We start from the raw sequence: 22483 nt of genomic DNA, 5'->3' as shown, positions 1-22483 counted from the left end.
AATTACGTAAATAGTTTTTGTTTTATCTTTTAAAACAGTTGCAAGAACTTTTCTTTTTTTGGGATTTATGATATCTCCCTCCTCTCTGTCAAACCTTTAAAACACTCTTTTTATTGGTCACACAACCTATCCAGCGATTCTTGTCTGCAACGTCAAAAGAGGTAAAATCCTTAACAGTCTTTTTAAATCCAACTCGCCAAGAATTGACATGTACAACAAAAAAAGTTGCAACGGTGTCGTGATGTTTTCTTTTCAGTAAGAAACCAGGATTCAAACTAATCATCACGCATTGCAAAACTGCAACATCTGAATATAGGAGCGGCGTTTGCTGCGCCTAGGAGGAGGGAATTGTGGAACGTTCTGGAATCAAAGGTAATTCATTAGAAAGAGTTAATCTGACGTTGCGTTTTAAATGACTCAATATGTGTTACGATTTTTACATTTTACATCAGCTATTTGATGATTGGGGAGAAACTATATAAACATAACTTTCTTGACACAGCTGGTTTTGTGCATGTTGGATTTATTGGCGTGGCGACGTCTAGGATTCAAATCTTCCTTTACAATTTGGAACTTAAACATAAATAAATAAAAACACATACGTTTTAAAGGTTCAAAACTGGATCTTATAAAAGAAAACACATTTTCAACAACTCTGCATTTGTTTGTTTTAGTTTTTGATAAGCATTACGTGTGTTTTGTTTATTTATCTTAGAAGATATATCTCGGGTGTAGAAATAAACTTTAAACACAAACAATATTTAGATCCATTCAGATGGTAACTCTAAATGTACATCCAACTAAAAAAAAATGAACAAGGCCTAAATCATCTAAAACACGATTTCTTGAGTTCTACGTGTATATCATATATAGAATTATCAACACGACCAATCAAATGAGAAAAACAAAAAAGATTAAACACACTATATAAAATAACAAAATCAGAGGTTTTTAAATATACTGGAACCATTCGCCTAGATAGAATCTATTTTTGGAAGTGACACAAAGAAAATGACTTTTAAGTAACAAAGGAAACAGCAAAAAAAAATTTACTGCAAGAACAGGAGTCATATTTCTTTAGTATCCATTAGTCTTGAAGTTTTATTATTTACAGAAAGGAGAAGATGTCAAAGCCTCCCTCCTCAATGAATCAGCACGAAACTCCTTCGGTGTCTTCTCCTAGGCAGAGGTATATTGATATGTTTCCAATACATCCACTTTTGCTGCTCTACATTGCTCTAATTGATGGGTGATTTTGCGTGAAGGGACAACAATAAAACAATGATGCCTGAGATTGATGATATAGAGAAAGCAGCACACACGATCACACGTCTCATTGAGCAACTTCATGCCAAGAAATCAACGGCGCAAGAGAAAGAGCTCAGCAGCGCTCGTCTTCTCGGTCTAGCAAAAGGTAAAAAAGAGTGTAGAAAGATAATTGGACGAAACGTGAACGCCATGCCATCCTTCATATCACTTGTCAGGAACGGAACCCCTTTGGCAAAACTCAATTCCGCTTCAATCTTGACCGTTCTATGCAAAGACGAAAACATGCGTTCTAAACTACTAATAGGAGGATGTATCCCGCCGCTGTTGTCACTCTTGAAATCTGACTCTGTGGACGCAAGAAGAGCAGCGGCGGAGGCCATATATGAAGTTTCTTTGTGTGGAATGGATGATGATGATACTGTTGGTACTAAGATATTTGTCACGGAAGGCGTCGTACCGAGTTTATGGGATCAGTTAAAGATGAAAAAGAAGCAGGACCAAACAGTTGAAGGATATTTGGTTGGAGCTTTGAGAAATCTATGCGGCGATAGAGACTGTTTCTGGACAGTAACGCTAGAAGATGGCGGAGTCGACATCATCTTAAAGCTTCTGCAATCTAGTAACGCGGCATCTCAATCAAACGCGGCTTCTCTCTTAGCTCGTCTCATTAGGACTTTTCCTTTTAGCGTGTCAAAAATAGTTGAGTCAGGTGCTGTGCAAGTTCTGGCTCAGCTTCTAGGTGATGAAATCAACCTTGTCGTTCGTGCCAGTGTAGTCAATGCTCTAGAAGCCATCACATCGAAGTCAGAAGAAGCTAAGAATGTGGCTAGAGATTTGGATGGGATCCACCTTCTGATTAGCGCAGTGGTTACTTCGCCGGTAGATGAAGAAAATGAACGTGTCTTACAGAGTTATGGAACACAAGCTTTAGCAAACTTATGCGGAGGAATGTCTGCTTTGATTGTGTACCTTGGAGGTCTATCATTGTCTCCGCGCCTCACTGAGCCCATCGCTGACATTCTTGGAGCTCTTGCTTATGCTCTGAGGAAGTTTCAGCCAAGTAGTCACGATGATAAAGTAACGTTGGATCTAACACTAACAGAAGGAGTACTAGTGAAACTACTGAAGCCCCGAGATACTCAATTGATCCAAGAACGTATCTTGGAAGCTATGTCAAGTCTATATGGAAATGTTGATGTATCACAATCACTCAATAATGTGGACACTAAGAGGGTTTTAGTCGGGCTAACAATCTTGGCCACGGGAGATCCACGTGAACGGATGATAACTTGTTTGTCAAATTTATGCAAATATGAGGATGTCTGGGAAGCTATTGGGAAGAGAGAAGGGATTCAAATCCTCATACCGTTTCTTGGGTTGTCCAGCGAACTTCATCAACAACTGTCAGTTGAGTTCTTAGCGATCTTGACTGACAAGGTGGAAGAAAGTAGATGGGCTGTTACTTCGGCAGGCGGGATTCCTCCATTACTGCAGATACTAGAGACTGGTGTATCGCACAAGGCAAAGGACGACGCGGTCCGTGTCCTTTGGAACCTGTGTTGTCACAGCGAGGAAATACGTCTTTGCGTTGAGAAAGCAGGAGCTATTCCTGTACTCTTGGGGCTTCTACAAAACGGTGGAGCAAAAGCACAAGAGAACTCAGCGAATACGCTTTTGAAACTGATTAAAACAGCTGACCCAAGTGTTATCGAGCAAGTACAGGCTTTGTTTCTCGGAGATGCTCCTAAATCAAAGACTCATTTGATCAGAGTTCTAGGCCATGTTCTTGCATCGGCTTCGTTGGAGGAATTTGTCACCAAGGGTTCTGCAGCTAATAATGGATTGAGGTCACTTGTCCAAAGACTTGCCTCATCCAACGAGAAGATGAAAGAGAACGCAGCTTCTGTCTTGGCTGATTTATTCAGTTCAAGAAAAGACCTTTGTGGTGGTCTTGGATTTGATGAGAATGATAGTCCATGCACAAAGCTTTTAAGCGGAAACACTCACGCCGTTGCAACGCAACTAGCCCACGCCATTGGTTCTCTATCCAATCCAACAAAGAAAAAGATTGTACAAAAGAAGTTATCCGGTCCAGAAGTCGAAGTGATCAGACCATTGATAAAGTCAGCAAAAACAAACCCGATCGAGTCAGCAGAGAACCCCATGTCCACTCTTGCCAACCTTCTTTCCGACCCAAATATTGCAGCCGAGGCATTAGCTGATGATGTTGTTTCTGCTTTGACAAGAATATTAAGAGAAGGAACAGTACAAGGGAAGAGAAATGCTTCACAAGCTCTACATCATTTACTTAAGCATTTCCAGGTTAACGATGTGTTTAAAGGAAATGATCAGTGTCTTCCTGAACTCATTGAGCTCTTAAACGCTACTGACCTTAACAACAGCGCCTTTATAGATGTTTTGGAAGTACTCTCTTTGCTGGCTAAAGCTAAGTATGGTGCTAACTTTTCGCATAACCCCTTTTCCGCATTCACCGAAGCTCCTTCCAGTTTGGACTCTCTCGTCCGATGTGTAGCTGATGGTCATCCTCTCGTGCAAGATAAAGCAATAGATATTTTGTCTCGCTTCTGCAAGACACAGTTTGTCGCGCTAGGTGAAGTTTTGGTCACACGATCGAAATCAATTTCTTCCTTGGCTAACAGGACAACCAACTCATCTAGTCCTGAAATAAAAGTTGGGGGAGCTCTGTTGCTTCTATGCGCAGCGAAGAAGGACAAAACATTATGCGTTGAAGTAATTGGAAGATCAGGGCATTCGAAAAGCTTAGTAAGCAGTCTTCTTGATATGTCAAAGCAGAACTCTCTATGCTGTTCATATAGAGTTGAAATTCAAAGACCAAGATCTTTCATCGCAAACAACTTGTGCTTAAAGATGGGCGACTCCGACATGGTTGATCCAGTAACTGTCTTGGGAAGCACAATCTCTATGTGGTTTCTATCCATTTTTTGCTCTTCTCATCCCAACAACACTCTTACTGTTATGGAAGACAACGGACTTGAAATTATTGCAGAGAAGCTTCAAAGATATAAGTTCAACACACAGGTACATAAGGATACTTACTAGCTTTCTTCTATTTTTGGCAAGTGTTGGTGTTGCTGAATTACGATCTTTATTTTTGCAGGAGGAAGTCTCGGATTCCGAAGAAAAATGGATTCTTCTATCATTCCTAGCTGTTATGTCTCAAGAACCAGACGTTGTTTCGTCCCCAGCAGTATCAAATCTTGTGCCAACTCTAGCTGTTTTCATGCAATCTGACCAAACGATTGATGGATATTTTACTGCACAAATATTGGCAGCGTTGGTTCGTAGCAGGAATGATAAAATCATTGCAGAAATAATGAATTCAGATATCGTGGAAGCACTGATAAACTCGGTTGGAAACACAGAATCAGAAACATGGAATCTTTATGCCTTGGCAGAAGAGCTATCTCTATTACAAAAGCCTTGTGAGGCCACTTTAGAGGCACTCTTCAAAGATGAAAGACTAAGACGTGGTTCACTGACACAGAAAAGTATCCCTTTGCTGGTGAATCTCGTAAAACCAAATGCAAACAAACAAACCTTGCCAGTAGTTGTTCGGCTTCTGAGTAATATTGCAGAGTGGGGAGATTCAAGTAAACTACTTATCGCTGAAGCTGGAGGTCTCATTGCTTTAGCCGAGTACCTTTCTTCGAGTCCTCAAGATTCGACCGAGCTCACCGTTTGTGAACTGTTAGGATCACTCTTTCAGTGCCCGGAAATCACACATCACAAAACAGCTTTAAGTTCCATGAAGCAGCTCATAGGAATCCTTCATCTTGCTTGTGGAAGTACCCGCTACAGTGCCGCAAGAGCTCTCCGTGAGCTTTTTAGCTCTGAGCACATAAGAGATTCAGAATCAGCATGGAAAGCACTTTCCCCACTTGTAGAAATGCTGAGGACTACGTTGGAGAGTGAACGAGATATTGCTCTAACTGCTTTGGCGAAGCTAACTATAGCAAAATGTCCAAGGCCAGACATTTTTAATTGTATTGAAGGAAACCCATTGGACAACATCTACAAGATTTTACATTCAGAGAGCTCATCGCTTGAATCAAAGACAAGTGCTGCGAGGATATGCGCGTTTCTATTTACCAGTGAACATTTGAGAGAAAGCTCGTCCGCCGCAGATTGCATGGTACCTATTATATCACTTATCCGGTCAGGAACAAGCACTGCTGTAGAAGCTGGGATGGTTGCAGTGAACAGACTCCTGGATAGCAAAAGATACACAGAGGCTGCAGAAGAACATGATTGTGTGAACCTGTTCTTTGGCTTTGTGGCTTCTGGAAACTATGTAATCAGCGAGGGTGCGATTTCTTGTCTTGTAAAAATGGCTAAAGACAACACTCCACGTAAAATGGATCTGATTAAAATGGGGATAATCGAGCAATGCGTTGGTCAACTCTCCACACATTCTCCAAGCTCTTTGTGTTCTGTAATCGCAGAGCTTTTCAGAGTTTTGACAAACGTTGGTGCTGTTGCTAGAAGCCAAGAGGCGATAAAAATGGTACAACCGGTCCTCTTGGTTTTGCGTAGAAAAGACTTGGACTTTCAAGGCCACCTCGGTGGTTTACAAGCAGTAGCAAACATCTTGGAGAAACCCATGCTTCTTGAATCAATAAACATGGCATCTTCAGCAATCATTACGCCTTTGATACCATTGCTAGAGTCCGAATCAATAACAGTTCAACACGCAGCCGCAGAGTTACTGACCTCTCTACTTGAATCGCAACGTTTCCAAGAAGAGATTGCGACCAAGGATCTCATTGTTCCTCTTGTGAAGCTTGCCGGGATCCGAGTAAGAAATTTACAAGAGACAGCTTTAATGGGTTTGGAGAAATCGTCAATTACATGGACTAAAGAAGTAGCTGACGCCGAAGGGATCCAAGAGCTCTCAAAAGTTATAATCGACGAAGATCCTCAGCTTCCTGTATCTCTATGGGAATCAGCAGCTTTCATATTAAGCAATATTCTCAGATTCAATCCAGAACACTATTACTTTACAGTACCTGTATCAGTTCTCGCAAAAATGCTCTTCTCAACAGCCGAGAGCACAGTGATCTTAGCCATAGACGCATTGATCATCCACGAGAAGAAAGACTCGTCAAGTGTTGTAGAAATGTCCGAATCTGGTGCGCTCGACGCATTACTTGATCTGCTAAGATCACACCATTGCCAAGAACTCTCTGCAAGATTAGTCGAACTGATATTACGCAATCCAAAGGTCAGGGAGACAAAACTCTGCAAGCTTGTAATAACTCCTTTGTCAGAGTACATACTAGACATAGAGACAAGATCAGAATCCGCAAAGCTCCTAGTGGCTATGGCTCTCAGAGACATCTCTCAACACGAAGGAATCGCTAAAGCCACGGACTCGGCCTTAGCGTGCCGCGCACTAATCAGCTTGATCGTGGAAGAACCAAGCGAAGAGATGCAAATGGTTGTGATGTGTGGGTTAGGGAACTTTGCAATGTACAGTAGAACGAGCAGAAAAGCTATGGCAGAAGCTGGTGGTGTGGGTTTGGTTCAAGAGATGCTTAGATCATCTAATCCACAAGTTTCTACTCAAGCAGCTCTAATGATCAGATCTCTCTTCTCTAATCATACACTTCAAGAGTATGTCTCCTGTGAAATCATCAAATCTTTAACCGGTAAGCTTGCAAATCGAGATCTTTCCGTTTTGGTTTTGAAATCAAAGACACTGTTAGTGTTGACTCACCTTCCACTGCAGCTGCGATGGAGAGGGAGTTATGGACGACTGCGATGATAAACGTGGAAGTGGTGAGAACGCTAAACGCAGTTCTGACGACGTTTCCCAAACTCCGATCATCGGAGGCGGCAACCGCATGTATCCCTCACTTAATCGGAGCTTTGAAATCCGGCGATAAAGAAGCGAGAGACTCGGCGTTAGACACGATCCACACGCTGAGACAGTCGTGGAGAACGATGCCGACGGAGACGGCGAGGTCTCAGGCGGTTTTAGCAGCGGAGGCGATTCCGATGCTGCAACTGATGATGAAATCCAAATCTCCGGAGCGAAGCTTCCACGAGAGAGGGAACAGTCTCTTGAATTGTTTGCCGGGAAGTTTAACGGTGGCAATCAAACGCGGAGATAATCTGAAACGCTCTATGGGTAACACAAACGCGTTTTGTAGCTTAATCATCGATAATTGCCCCAAAAAGAAAACCAAGGTACCTTCGGTTTGTTTCGATTTAATTTGATTTTATTTGATACAGGTTAAAAACTAGATTCTAACCGGAACCGGTTCAGGTTGTGAAACGCACCAGCTCACCGGTTTGGAAGGAATCTTTCACATGGGACTTTGCTGTTCCTCCTAGAGGACTGTTTCTAGAAATCGTATGCAAATCAAACAACATTTTCCGCGACGTATGTTTCTGATTTTTACTATAAATAATTTTTTTTAGAATCTTTAGCTAATGGTGTTTTCAAAATCACAGAAAAATTTGGGGAAGGTGAGGATCCCAATTGATAAAGTGCTGACAGAAGGGAGTTACAGTGGAAGTTTTAGCCTAAGTAACGAAAGCAAGAAAGATGATGGTTCGAACAGAAGTCTAGACGTCGAGATTGTTTGGTCGAATCAGACATTTTAATATCCCTTTGAAGTGTTTTAATTATCTACGCAACTTAATGTGTCAATTTGTGATTGAATATTTTATGTAAAAATATTAAACTATGAAATTATTTAATTCGGTGATTCTTTAATATCTCCTGTATATTATTTGAAAATTTGTTTTTTAAAAAATATACTCCCACTGTATCAGTTTAATTGGTTTTTAAAGATTTTGATTTTGTTTCAAAATAATAAATATTATAATTTTTTTATTAGTTGAATTAGTTTTATTTAATGTTATTTTATATAGCAACTTTAAACACCTCTTAAAATAATATAGATGAAGTATAACTTTTTATTTTATATTAATTACAATTTAATCTTGCTAAAATGACTTTGTTATAAGGTTTATATGCTTACGTGGCTCACCAAGAATGATTATCAGTGTGCCATATAAACCACCCTTTTTCACCTAGAAAAATTACATTATTGTCACACCTATTAATTTACTTTGATCCACTAACCATATCCTTTTTATATTATTTGAGAAGCACTATTATAAAATAACCTTACCTCATATATCATATGTGTGATTAACCAAAATGTCATTATTTAGGTGTCATTTTTAGAATCCTTCTCATAGCCATAAACAAAATGCTCTTCTTTCATTAGATTAATTACATAAAATGCTATTACCATCCAACTTTGGTGTAACCATAATAAAAATCATACAGCTTAGTTATTGATTGGTATATACGATGTCATAAAGCTTTTTTTTAAATACAGAAATTAAAACCATTTAAAGAGTTCCCATTCACAAATAATTTTTTCTCTAATGGTTTGTCCCCAAACATATACTCGAAAAGCTCTTCAAATATCAACTTCTTACCCATGACTAACAGATAAAAGAATCGCATACAAGCCATAGACAGCCTACCCATGAACAAAAAATAGAATAATTCATAGATAAACAAACTTTCAAATATAGTTATTGTTTACAATTATTTTTTAAATAGTTTCTCTTAAATTTTATCTTTCTAACATTACACGTATTCAAATATTTTGTAACATATGTGAGAAAAAAATCTTAAAAAAATCTTCTTTATTCGAGTAAGCCTACTCATGAACAATTCGTCAATAATATGTTTTAAAAGTATTCAATTTTCGCTTTTCTAAACTTTTTTCTTCCTAACATTTTGTCTACACGTATTCAAATGATTCCTAACATATGTGAGAAAACAATTTTTTTTTCAAGTAAGCCTACTTATGAACATTTAGACAATACTGTTTTAAAAGATTAATTATTATGTTAGTTTCTATAGTTAGGTAGCACAAATATTCATAGGGACAATTTGGTTAAATGTATATTTATAAGTGTAAATTTATTATTTATAGGTTCTATATCAAATATTGCTACCCTCTCCGTTTCACTTTGTTTGGCGCTTTAGGTTTATGCACACAAATTAAGAAAACATTTAATTTTGCATATTTCCAAAATAAAAACATCATTACATATACACTTAACCATGTTTCAACCAGTAGAAAAATAAAATGGAAAATATTATTTTTAAATTTTGCATTGTAAACATAAAACGACACTTAAAATGAAACAAAAATTTTAACTCTAAAATGACAAATAATATGAAAAGGAGGGAGTATATTATTTCATAGAAGTTATCATACATTATTTTTTTTTAATTAAAAACTGATGGGGTTTTGACTATATACATATGATTCATGTTTTTATAAGATTCATGTTCTTTATGATTCATAAATGATACATGACAGTTTTTTGCGACTGGGAAATATAAACTATTCATAATTATGTTCTTCTATAAAACTTTCTTACGTGACATTTATTTTGATTAATATTTTTGGATTTTTATGGGATACATGACATTTATTTTGGGAATCATCAATATAAACGGTTTTATATTGTAAAATCAAAATGTCTAAATTTATGGAATATCTTGCATGATTGTAAAATATATCCAAAATGGAATTACATATTAATTTTTTTTTTACAATCCCTTAACTTTTGCAACAAGAATTTTAGATTTCTAAATTATCTTAAATGGTGACAGACATTAAATTTGGAAATTTATATTATTCTTTTTCGATTAAGCTTAAAGTCAAATATCATTTTATAGATTTCCTTTATTTTCTCCCCTTGCATATAATACTTTCTATAATTCTCTGAAAACCTACGATTTTAATGTTATACGAAATTAATAGGATTGTCTGATATTTATATTCACAAGTGATAGGGTTTTGACTATATATACGATTCATATTGTTATAATATCTTCTTTACGATTCATGAACGATAGATGACATTTTTTAGGGACTGAAATATATAAATGATTTATAATTATGTTCTTCTATAATTATTTGGTTTGTGACATGTATTTTGGTTGATACTTAGAGACGATTATATATGTGAATAAAATTTATTTTCGGAGTGGACAATATAAACTGTGTTATATTGTAAAATCAAAATGTCATATATAAAAAATTTATAAGCAATTCCACAAAATACATTCAAATGGTGACAGACATTAAATTTGCAAATTTTTTAATTCTTTCCGATTTATTTTAAGAAAAATATCATTTTTAATGTAGAATTCTTTAATGTTCGCCCTATGCATATAATACTTTCTATTTTTGAAAGTATTTTAGATGACTAGCATTTAATATGACTATCCCCTTTATCTCGTACCCCCTCGAGACTTTTTAGTAAAAATATTTTTTAAAATAAAAGATATATTAAAAGACGTCAATATGTATTTTGAGTCATAACCGATATTAAGGTTCAACAATGGGCCTCTTTTACAAATTCGAGTCTTAATCAGCCCACTAAATTTGTAAATTCATATTATTTACTTCTTTTTTTTTCAACCTAATATTATTTACTTCAATTTATTTTTATTCTTTTACAATTTTACATACTCCAGAACCGGTATAATTTTAATAAAATATAACGTTACAATTTTGTTAATAGGACAATTACTATTTTTCTACCATAATAAGAATATCGTTATCCGGATACTCGAGTTCACTAAAAACTCCAGTAAACTTCCAATCTCAAATTGTTTTTCTTTGCATCAATCTGTATATCAAACATGTATTTCTGCTAATATATACCATGTATAATATGTCATTTTTTTACCTTTTCAATATCTATAGAGTCAAAATTTATAAATTTCTTAAGTTCATTCACTCCGCGCATGGTGCGGGTCATCACCTAGTTATATGTATATAGGATATGTTGTATATGTTCTACACATTAAACAAAGCAAGTTAACCAATATCTCCTTTCAAGAACCACCATTGGTTCCATATGGAAGAATTAACCAGGGTTTTTCTTTGGATTATTTGGTATATTTAGAAAAGCCGGAATGAAAAATTGTTTAATGGACGTGATTTTTCACGTATGGTTACGCTCGATCTGGCGACACGAGAATGCAATGCATGGTTCTTGGCCAATGAGGAGATCAAACCATGAGAAAGCACTATAGAATATATACCAAGTATCCCTCCTAAAGTACCTATATTCATATATTAGTGGATGGATTATGGAAGAATGAGGATACCACAAGTGGTATAGGTTGGATCTTACAGCTTCAAGACGGATCAATAGATCTTCTCAGGCTTCAAGGATGCCATAAGCAAATCTCGCTGTTACACACTGAACTAAAAAGTTTGGTTTGGGCTTTAAAATGCTTACTTCAACATCAGCGGTATTGCAACTATTTTGTTACTGACTCCCAGGAGTTAGTCAAAATGATAGCTACACCTGAAGACTGGCAAGTTTTTACAACTGAGCTTAATGAGTTTAAAACTCTATGGGCGTCCTACCAAGATGGACAAGTGGTCTATAAAGACAGTTCCAGAAACACCCAAGCAGATTTAAGACATGCTCGAACAAGAAGAAAGCGTGTTTTCTCATATGTTAACATGACGCTGCCACTATGGATTGACACTAGCAATTAGGCTTTTTCCGATTCGTACTAATAATTATCTTTGTATTTTTATCGTGATAAAAAAAGAAGTTAAACAATATCTAAACTATATTGAAAAATGCATTTAACCACACGGATGTAGAGATGGCAATTGTAGACGTGGACCGCGGGCCTATTCCAAAAATTTCCATTGCGGGTCGGGTTTGGGCCATAATATATAAAGCCCATAAAATAGTGGGCTTACTTGATGAAAATTTTGATCAACATTTTGATTAAACCTTTGAGAATTTTTCCATTCATTACCTTTGAGAATTTTTCCATTCAAGCTCGGATTTTTTTTTCGAACTATTCTCGATTATTGTACTAATCTTTGTTTTTATGTTTTTTTTTAATATATGTTTTAAAAGTTATCTTTTAATATGTTTTATTTAATAAATTAAAATTTCATTAAATATTTTTTTTTAAGAATTCCTAATTAAAAAACTCCCACTGGACCGCTCAAAATGAGAGTTTTTTAGTACTTAACTTCGCTTAAGTACATTTAAAGTATAAAATAATCATTAAAAAACTTACTTAAGGATCATAGGATAAACATGCTCTAGGGTGACAGCTAGTCAGCGACTAATTATTTTGAGATGTAATAAATGGAAAAGAATGAATCAACTCCTATTTAATGATTATATGATCACACAAGCGTTTCAAGATATGTTCTCTACCTGTTTCCGTTCAAAGTCAAAATATTTTGATCTAAAAAAGGAAGTAACGGAAAAAAAAAACATTACAGTTTCTGTACCTTTCTTCTATCGCCCATCTCTCTCAAACACAAAAAAACGTCTCATATTTCTCTCTCGCTTTCCTCTCTGCCTCTCCTTTTCTCTCTTCGCCGTGAATGGCAACTCATGGGGCGGCTCAGCCTTCGACAAAGAAACGAAGCTTTCTCCTCCGTGATTTCTTTAAACTTTTCCGAGCAATCTCAAGAGTTTTGCCTCGTGAAAAGTCTAACCATATCCATAAGGCCAGTAAACACGAACGAAAGCTCCGCACCAAATCCAAAGATCACGAAGAACAGATTTTCAACGTCTCTGATGATCCAAACGCGTTCCGTTTCCAGGTAATGATATTAAAATTTCACAAATATAATATAACTGTTTCAAAGTTTTGGGTAGATGAATGCAATATATTTTGGATCTGTAATGGTTAGAGAACGTGAGAAGTTCTGAGAGGGGACTAGTTTAACCTACTCTTGTTCCTGGTCCGAAAAAGATTCATGTCACTGACAAACGTTGATCCATTTCTTAGGAATCAAAGCCGGTGGCTAACAAGGTGGAAGGTGCAAATTTTTGCAAGGTTCGTAGCTATAGATTCGACAACAGCGCGAGTTTCGTGGGGAGAAGGAAGCCGTCATCTCTTTCAAGAAGTTGTAGCCAGAACACGGCCACGACGAATCCGAATCTCACGATGCGGAGTTTGTCTTTTTTAGGGAGGAGCAACAGCAGCAGCAACAAGACGGATTCAAATGGATTTATGCCGACACTTATGAGATCGACGACCACGGTTCCAAGGAGCTTAGCAAACCCAATCTTATACTCGAGCTCGTCCGCAAAAGTGGCTAAACCTCAAGCAACGGAGAAGAAACTAAGCTGCACACTCGAGGAGCTATGCAACGGATGCACTAAGAAGATTAAGATCAAGAGAGATGTGATTACAACCTCAGGGTTTGCTTCTTTCACAAAAAAAAAAAAAAAAAAAACTCAACTTTGGATATACGAGTCCTTTTGAAAAACAAGACTAACTAAGATTTAACTTTGTTGTGTAGGCAACTGAGCGAGGAGGAAGAGACGGTGGAAATAAAAGTGAAACCAGGATGGAAAGGAGGAACCAAAGTAACATTTGAAGGAAAAGGAAACGAAGCAATGGGGAGTGTACCGGCTGATTTGACATTCGTGATAGTCGAGAAAGAGCATGGGTGTTTAAAAGAGAAGGAGATGACCTTGAAATGGTGGTGGAAGTCTCTCTACTCGAAGCTCTAACGGGATTCGAGTTCTGTGTTGCCTTACCTGATGGTGACAACATGAGTTTGAAGATAAAAGATGTTATTCACCCTGGATATGTCACAGTGGTTCAAGGCAAAGGTATGCCAAATCCAAAGGAGGGAGGGAAGAAGAGAGGAGATTTGAGAGTTTGGTTTCGGACTAAGTTCCCACAACAACTTACAGATGATCAAAGGGCAGAGATTCAGAGCATTCTTCAAGAAGACTCTTCTTGATTGCGTTTGCTGATACAATCTTTCTTTCCCTTTTTTATTTAGGGGAGGCTTTTACAACATGGTTAGATAAAAAAAAAAATCCAAAGAGACTCTTTACTTTTGTCATCTAAGTTTGTAAACAACCAAGTTGAAAAGAAGAAACCACTTATTTATAGACTTTCAATATTCATCAACACCAAAACATACAACAAAAAACCCAATCGAAGAGAATGTGTGTGTAGTTGTTTTATCTTCAACCTTTTAAGATAAACCTAAAATGACTCTGAATATTTCGAGTATATTGCTGTTGACAAGCGCCTTTAACAATCTAAGCTTTCCTGTAGAGTAGGGTGGATACCTGATTGCTGCATCACCTATAAAGCTTTTGTAGAGAACAGCCTTCTTGTGACTAAAAGCATCAAATGAGAACTTACCATGGTAAGAACCCATTCCACTTTCACCGACTCCTCCGAATGGCAATGTGGGAACTGCAAGCTGCACAATGTCGGATATGTTTGGATGTTAATACATTATTATTATTATTATTATTATGATAATTAAACAATTGCTTGGATAGAGCGATTGTTTTTACATGAACAGCTATGTCGTTGACCACGATGCCTCCAGCAGAAACTGTCAAGGCAAATCTCTCTTTCAACTTCTGGTTTTGGGTAAACAAATATGCAGCAAGTGGCTTAGGTCGAGAACGAATCACGTCAAAACACTCTTCCAAGTTGTTGAGCTGTGCGGAACAAAATAGATCGTTAAATATGCCTTTTGAAACATAATCGAATGAAGCAGAGCCTTCATAGATTGACAAATGGTTCTTACCGTGATGATTGGAAGGAGAGGGCCAAATATTTCTTCACTCATTATCTGAGAATCTAATGGCACGTCGACCAAGATTGTTGGAGCAATTTTCCTGAAGGATGGAGAAAAGAGATTAACAAAAGGGAAATGATGTCATCCATCGTCAATATAAAGAGGAACTCACAGCTTGTCTCTGTTCTTTTGACCCCCATAGACGATTTTGTCAGAAACTTCCTTCTCCTCTAACATCTTAGACAGGCGATCAAAGTGATTCGAGTTTACAATTCGTGACATATCTTTGGACTCCATAGGGTTCTTCCCATAAAATGCCTCCAATTCTTGCTTCAGTGCATCAATCTTGGGCAGAGAAAAGATAAAGGTCAAATTAAAAACGTGCAGCAAAAATCAATCTTAAGTTTCTTCACCGTACCACTTTTGGAGAAAATTCTTTTGTTGTCAAGATGTAGTCTGGAGAAATGCATGCCTGTCCATTGTTGCAACCCCATTTGCCTGCAATTATCCGTTTGGCAGTAATCTTCGTAGCAAAAAGAAGAATAAAAATATATCACTTTCAGCCTCTAAACAAAGGAAATGCAACAATGCCTCTAGATAAACAAGTCAGAGGATGAATCTAGGAAAAGGAGTATTTTCAGTACTTTCAGATTGGTGTCTGAGTCTATAACAACAGGAGATTTTCCTCCAAGCTCCAGGACAACCGGTGTGAGATGTTTTGCAGCTGCCATCATTATGATACGCCCAATTCTAGAACTACCTAACCAAGCAAGAGTGGAACATTTTAGTCTCCTGAAATAATTCACTACAAGTGTGTTTCATATTAGACTTGGAAAGGAAACAGACTAAGCCAAACCTGTGTAGAATATTTTGTCCCACTTTTGCTCCAGTAGCAGAGTTGTTTCAGTGACAGCCCCTTCAACAACTCTCACTGCAGAAGAATCTAGATACTGTTCAAGTAACTTTGCAAGCAGAGAGGATGAAGCTGGAGCTAGTTCTGACGGCTTTAGGACAACAGCATTCCCAGCAGATATCGCACCAATAACAGGATCAATAGACAACACTTGCAAGAAACAAATTAACTGTAAGTGGCGTCAGAAGGAAGACATGTGAAATGGGTAAATTTGATTGTTTAAACATACGAAAGGGATAATTCCAGGCAGAGATTACAAGCACAACTCCAAGAGGCTCATACACAATTTCGGCTGATGCAGGAAAGGTTGTTAGAGAAGTCTTAGCCTGAAAGTAAAAAGAGTAATGATTAGTGGGTTTAAACAACAAGTTTGAAAAACCAAAACTCTGCATTCACCACCTTATCTGGTGCCATCCAGTCTTTTAACTGCTTAACAGCTAAGTTGATAGAGTTTCTCAACAGAGCAACCTGCATAATTAATTAACCATCAAGATCAAATAACTACCGAGTAGATAGCAGTAACCAAACAAACCAACACATGACAGGAATAGAAAGCTATCAACCTCACTGACAATTTCTGTTGGTAAACATTAAATGAGAAAAGGTCAGCTCTATGTCTGAAGGAACAAAACGTATTTGAAAACACGTGTAAATCCCAGAGAAAACTCAGGTTGGTAAGGTTGATTAAATTAATTGTTTTAAGGTCCACAAGTAGCATGAGCAACATTAAATGCGTATTGCTTTCAACAAACCTGACCAAATATCTTTTTCTCATTAGTATTGGTTCGTATTAAGCGGTACGGAACAAAGCGGTTTGACTGCAAACATATAGATATATGGTATATGTAAAGATTTTTGTTACTGTTAAATGTGGTGCGGTGGAGCCAAAGTCTATCTACAGAGTCTATGTTGATTCCCTATAACATTCAATTCTCTATTCATGCAGTGTCCAACTAGAAACATCATGGTCACACAACACAACACGGCACCGACCACAAGTATGATAATCGAACGAAATCTCTAGTTTGAAAATTTTAGATTCAATTTCTGATTATTAATAATTAAACAAAACTGCGAAATCATAAAAGCGTTTGACCTCATAGACGGAAGACTCGAGCTCAGGCTTGCCGAGATCGTCGTGGAGAGCGGAGACGATCTCAGGCTCGTGGTTATCGCAGATTAAGAGAAGCTTTTTAAGCTGAGTGACTCTCCACTCGTAGCCGCGAGTGACTCCGTCATCGAAGCTCCGACGAAGCTCCGTCACCAAATCGGTCGCATCGGCTGCTTGGAAGACCTTCACCATGACGTAGACGCTTACGTAAGCAAACACGGACAGAGATTGAGCTCGGATCCCAAGAGAAGCTGGATTGTCTTCTTTGACGTTTGATCCTGTATACTAAAAGAAAAAACGATATATGATTTGATTTTTCTTTATATGAAAAAAGCATGCGTTTCGATATTTAACTTTATCCCATGTTTGTATGAAAAAGACATTTCGTTTTAAAAAGTATTTCAAAGACGTCAAAAATAAGATTAAAAAAGAAAGAAATATATACTATAATGTTGTTTGTGCGTATACGTGTGAGTGACGGTGGACAGAAGAGAAAGGCGTGTGGGTTTTACTCGCGGAGCATAAGCGAACTCGCAACTCACGTGTGATTGCGTTTCTTGCACGTGCAAAATGAAGCGCGTGTATTGGTTGTTGGGTTCGGTGTAGACTACAATTTTGGTATATTTGGATATTACTCACTCCAATGATCATTCGTATTGGTGGAGGTTGAGCTACCCACTTGCTTCCTGAGTCAAGGGTGGTTTATCCTCCCACCCCGGTTCGGCTTGGTTTTAATGTAAGTGGTTAGGTGTGGTTGATTTGAACGAGTGATAATTAAACGTTAATGAAACAGTAATAAAAAAGTTAAGAGAAATTTGTCCAAAAAAAAGCTAGTGGAAAAAATTGTCCAAAAAAACAAGTTAGAGAAATTCTACAGGATGATCGTAAAACAGTTTTTATTACAGATATAACTCTAAGAGGTGAAGATGACCAAAAGAAAATTCACTAAAGGGTAAATAGATACTTTCTACCCCTAGGGTTGATTAAATAAATAAATATTAAAATTTTAGGATTTAAAAGTAAAAGATTGAAAATAATTTTTTTTTTTTTGAAAAAGTTCAAATTCAAAAACGTATTATTCATAAATAACAAAATGATTTTATTTTATTTTAATTATTTAAATAATTATGTACATTTAAATATCTATAAAGTAAATGTCATCTTTAATGAAACTTTTTTTGATTATTTTTCTCTTTATGAGCTCTTTTGGTGAAAATCATATTTAAGATCATCTCAGAGAATTACCTTAAACATTAAATCAAATTCATAATAATGGTCCTCACAATAATCGTGGTGAAAATAATTACATGTATGGTAAGCCTGAGTGACTAAATGATCTCCTTGTTGATAAAATCCACTTCTTTACCAGCTTTCTCTTTCCTCTTTCTCGTAGCTGAAAGCGATCAGGGTTCTTCCTTTCTTTTTCATCAGATGAGAACTCTTCCTTCTCTCTTCTCTACTTGCTTATCTTTTTTTCTCGATGGACAAGGTTAAGAGAAGGAAAAAAACTAGGCGTGGACTTCTTCAAGCCTTCATCTTCGATTCACGTTTTACAATTGATGGTATTCATTCAAAAGATTCCACTCCCATTGTTCCTCTATTGGTTCCTGCAAGTAGTAGCCATAAACCTTCCTCTTAAGCTCCTATTGCAGATCTGGCGGCCTTAACTTCAAATCCGACTTCACACCCAATCTAGGCTCTACATTCCTCTGCCTCACTTTCTCCAGTCACGATGTATATTCCCTCTCCGCCACTTAAAGTCGTTGAAGTTTTCATCATCCAGCCCGGTTGAGCAAACTGACATCAGGCCTCTGGACAACTCCAAGGCATGCGAGCACTGCCTGCTCAGTCTATGGAGTGTAAGAATATTTTATATTCTATATGACCTATGTATCTATTGGTTTAGTACAAAGTTCAAGTTCATATTAAAATTTTATATTCTAATATAAAAGACGATACTGTGATGGATCGGTTTCGATAAAAGAATTAGAATATGGGTGTATTGATAACCCTCCTACTTAATTTACCTTAATAATAAATGTCATTTCTCTATAATCATATATATAAATATTAATAGTAGTGGTTAAGACAAGAGGGTATGAAGTGTGATGTTTCTTCACCGAATAGTTACCAAGACAATAAATATATATTTGGCCACACTTCTTCTGGTTTTACGTGAGTAAGAAAGAGAGAGTTACTTCTCTTAGAAAGACACCACAATAATATCATTGGTTAAGAGAATGAGTGAAAGGATTAGGATTTCTTGTCCATCAAAGAAATCACTAAAGAGAAGGTTAAAGGGGAGAAGATCAACATGAGGATTGATCCAAATACGAATGAATTAAGGTTAGTGTTTCTTCTTTCTTCTCTCGAAAGTATTAGGGTTGAATTAATCTAAACTAGAATATGGTCTTGGGTGTAGATTTCATAACTGAAATCATAAAATTAATTAACATGTGGTATCAGAGCCAATTTAGATTTAATTAATTCACTGTAATTAGTTCTCATGGGTTCATGAACATACATGGGTTAATCCATTTTAAAGAGTGTTCATGATCCATGTAATAGTAACGTAAGTTCTCGTATATCGTACGGCATGGTAAACATATGTATCGGTTTAAGTACATTGGATCATGTTTGAGAACGAGTGCTTAATTATATGGATCAAGCCACTGACCTTTTCTTAAATAAGTGACGTTCTAAAAAGGGATGGTACTATGTTTCGTATCATTAAGGGCGTAATAGTATCACTAAGAGAATGCATAGCAGAAATGATAGTGGGTTGAAAAAGTATAATTAAGTAATCGTACGATTCATAACCGTACATTTATGATAAAAGATCAATCACTAGAACTGTTCATAGTGGCATGTCGAAATTGATAAAGGATCAATTGTGCGTTGTCGCTGCCATGATATAAGTGATTTTTTTTTTAATTAAGAACATGACACTGGTTTAAAGATTTGAGAGCGACAACTGCCATAAAAGAAAGAAAATAATGTTGTTACTGCGGTTATTGTCGTAATATGAAAGAGTCACCATTAAGTTTGCAACTTTGCGATGATAAGGAGTATTTGTTTAATAGTGTCAACGTGAAATCTGGGTTTCACGATAACAAATATAAGTTACATGCATGATTAAGGGATTTTGTGTAGTGCCGTTACAAAAGGATTGATTAGAATTAATTATTTTACTTAATTAGTTACGGCAACATAAATTGCTGGTTGTGTGGATTCATGAATGTCAATGAATACATAAGTTTGAGTGAAATAATTGATTCATTATGGTTTAAAATTCTGGACGTGTTAACGGTTACTACACAAATGTATGAAAATGAACAAGTGTTCCATACAGTTTCAGGGACACAAATAAGCTATATAATATTTTATTAATTTAAAATATTGTATATATAAAAGTTGTAATTTTAAAAAAATGCTTTCGCTGCATTTTATTAATAGGTAACTTGTGTTATAAAATATTAACACAATATAGAAATTATGTTATAAAATATAACATAATATTAGGAGAAATTCTCCTATTAATCTTTTAATGTTCGTATAGTTTATGACATGTTTGTCACCAAAGTGATCTTGTTATTTACTTACAAATATTAAAATTAATAGTAGTATGATTGATCATGATAAAAAAAAAAGACTAAATGACATTAAAGTTCTAGTGATCAATTATTTTATTTTTTATATTCTTGGAGATCACCCAAAGGTGGATCATTGAATATAGTTAATAATATGAAAAGAACTAGTCATTTTTACTATAGTCGGTAGTATATATACCCAAAGGTAATATACCATTTGACTTGAGTTTTAAATGATTAGTTATTAAAGTGTATTTTGGCGTCACTGAAAGTGTTTGTGTTTAAGTATTGCCCAAAGGTTGCTTAAATACAAACGCGAAAGTTTATACCAAGTTTAGAATCTGAAGTAAAGTTTCAAAGTAGTAAAGGGTAAGCATGTATTAAAGCTTGCAGCTTCAGCAAATGTATTTTCATTTTCTAACTCTGTCGAAAAGTTCAATGGTCTCAATTTCGCGAGTGGTCTGAAAAGATCTGGTTCACACTGGGTGTGATGACATTAGATTTCGCCATAGTAATTGATGTGGGGCCCTCAGCCATTATGGAAGATAGCTCATAATATATATATATTTTTTTTAAAACAAAAATATGTGTAAGAGATAAGATCAATCTAATAGGCTGAGTTTGAACGTAATGAGGTTGATGACGGTAGAAAGGGTTAAGTCATCGATGTCTAAGACAGAAAATAAGAAGGAATTTATAGAGTATATTTAAGTAGTGCTCATAGTCGGATTTGGTTGTAAGTCAGATGTAGGAAGTCTCATAAATGAGCTAACTATGAAAATGTTTGACTGGTCCCATCCAATCCGTGATCATGTGACTCACATGTCTAATCTGGCTGTAAAGTTAAAGACCTTAGGAAATGGAATGTTTCTTTTGCAATAAAACGAGACTCTTCAAGTTGGATTGTCCTAAAAGAAAGGGTTGTTTCGATAACAAAGTAAACATTAAAGTCTTGTTTGCTATGAAAGGAGTCTTATTGAAATTTCTAGTAATACTTGGTGGTTGAAATTAGAGGCACTAATCATAGCACATCTAATGAAAGATCGGTTTCTTGTGGCATCAAAGACTAGGTCACATTTCCAAAGGAAGAATGAGGTTGGTGAAGAGTGAAATTCCTCCTCAATTGGATTTTAATGACCTACATGTATGTATAGACTGCATTAAAGGAAAGCAGACTAAACATACTGTAAAGAAACCAGCCACAAGAAGCACTCAGTTTCTTAGGTTAATACACACCGATATATGTGTCCCTTTCGATGCTCCTTCATGAAGCGGTGAAAAGGACCTCATCACCTTTATTGATGATTACTCATAGTATGTATATACTTATCTACTGCATGAAAGGTCTAAGTTTGTGGATGTGCTAAAGGTGTTCACTGATAAGATGGAAAGACGGCTAGATTAGTAAAAGTAGTGAGATCTGATAGAGGAGGTGAGCTCTATGGAAAGTTACTTCAAAGTAGAGGCATTGTGCACAATACAGTATGCTTAATACTCCTAGAAGAATGGTGTAGTAGAGAGGTGGAATCGTACTATAATAGAGATGGTTAGAAGCATGTTATGTAATTTCTCTTTACCTCTTTCTTTGTGGATATATGCATTAAAATTGCAACGTATGTGCTGAACCAGGTTTCTAGTTAGACAGTTCCTAAGATCCCTTATGAACTGTGAACGGAAGGAAACCTAGTTTGAAGTATTTACGTGTAACGGGTTGCTCATCATAAATAAAGCTATATATCCCACATGAAAAGAAACTTGATCATATGACTGCCATATGGCTATCCTGAAAGAATCAAAGGAGAAGAAATTTTATTGTTCTAACCATAGTACGATATTAGTTGAATCGGGTAAGGCTACGTTCATTGAGAATGGTGAAACTAGTGGGAGTAGTGAACTACGAAGGGTGGACATTAATGATTTGGGTATGAAGTAATCCTATCTACCTGAAAAGTAAAGAATA

General features: G+C 36.4%; 2 protein-coding genes and 1 pseudogene across 3 annotated transcripts; 2 read left to right on the top strand and 1 right to left on the bottom strand.

Moving 5' to 3' along the window:
- Nucleotides 1-68: 68 nt before the first annotated feature.
- On the top strand, nucleotides 69-8032 carry LOC125608878 (protein CELLULOSE SYNTHASE INTERACTIVE 2-like). Of its 2 annotated transcripts, none has more exons than XR_007339469.1 (8): nucleotides 69-161; nucleotides 257-372; nucleotides 1115-1189; nucleotides 1266-4329; nucleotides 4409-6959; nucleotides 7040-7441; nucleotides 7546-7696; nucleotides 7768-7884. XR_007339469.1 is itself a non-coding variant. In XM_048779444.1 (8 exons), the coding sequence occupies exons 3-8, from the start codon at nucleotides 1125-1127 to the stop codon at nucleotides 7918-7920; spliced, it is 6411 nt and encodes a 2136-aa protein (XP_048635401.1). In that variant the 5' UTR covers nucleotides 69-161; nucleotides 257-372; nucleotides 1115-1124; the 3' UTR covers nucleotides 7921-8032. The 2 variants fall into 2 exon arrangements, 1 of the variants encoding a protein (XP_048635401.1); XM_048779444.1 differs by having other exon boundaries at nucleotides 7040-7500; nucleotides 7580-7696; nucleotides 7768-8032.
- Nucleotides 8033-12620: 4588 nt separating this feature from the next.
- On the top strand, nucleotides 12621-14266 carry LOC125609218 (annotated as a pseudogene).
- Nucleotides 14236-17252, bottom strand: LOC125609217 (aldehyde dehydrogenase family 3 member H1-like). Its single transcript, XM_048780358.1, has 10 exons — nucleotides 16919-17252; nucleotides 16222-16290; nucleotides 16052-16148; nucleotides 15766-15972; nucleotides 15554-15669; nucleotides 15328-15432; nucleotides 15082-15254; nucleotides 14919-15009; nucleotides 14680-14829; nucleotides 14236-14582 (listed from the first exon to the last, which is right to left on the bottom strand). Exons 1-10 carry the CDS (start codon nucleotides 17123-17125, stop codon nucleotides 14349-14351), a joined length of 1449 nt encoding a protein of 482 aa, XP_048636315.1. The 5' UTR covers nucleotides 17126-17252; the 3' UTR covers nucleotides 14236-14348.
- Nucleotides 17253-22483: the final 5231 nt, after the last annotated feature.

The sequence above is a fragment of the Brassica napus genome, chromosome A5, assembly GCF_020379485.1.
Source record: "Brassica napus cultivar Da-Ae chromosome A5, Da-Ae, whole genome shotgun sequence".
Classification (NCBI taxonomy): domain Eukaryota; kingdom Viridiplantae; phylum Streptophyta; class Magnoliopsida; order Brassicales; family Brassicaceae; genus Brassica; species Brassica napus.
The sequence above is the reverse complement of the archived record's forward strand: the minus strand, read 5'-3'. Positions and strand labels throughout refer to the sequence as shown.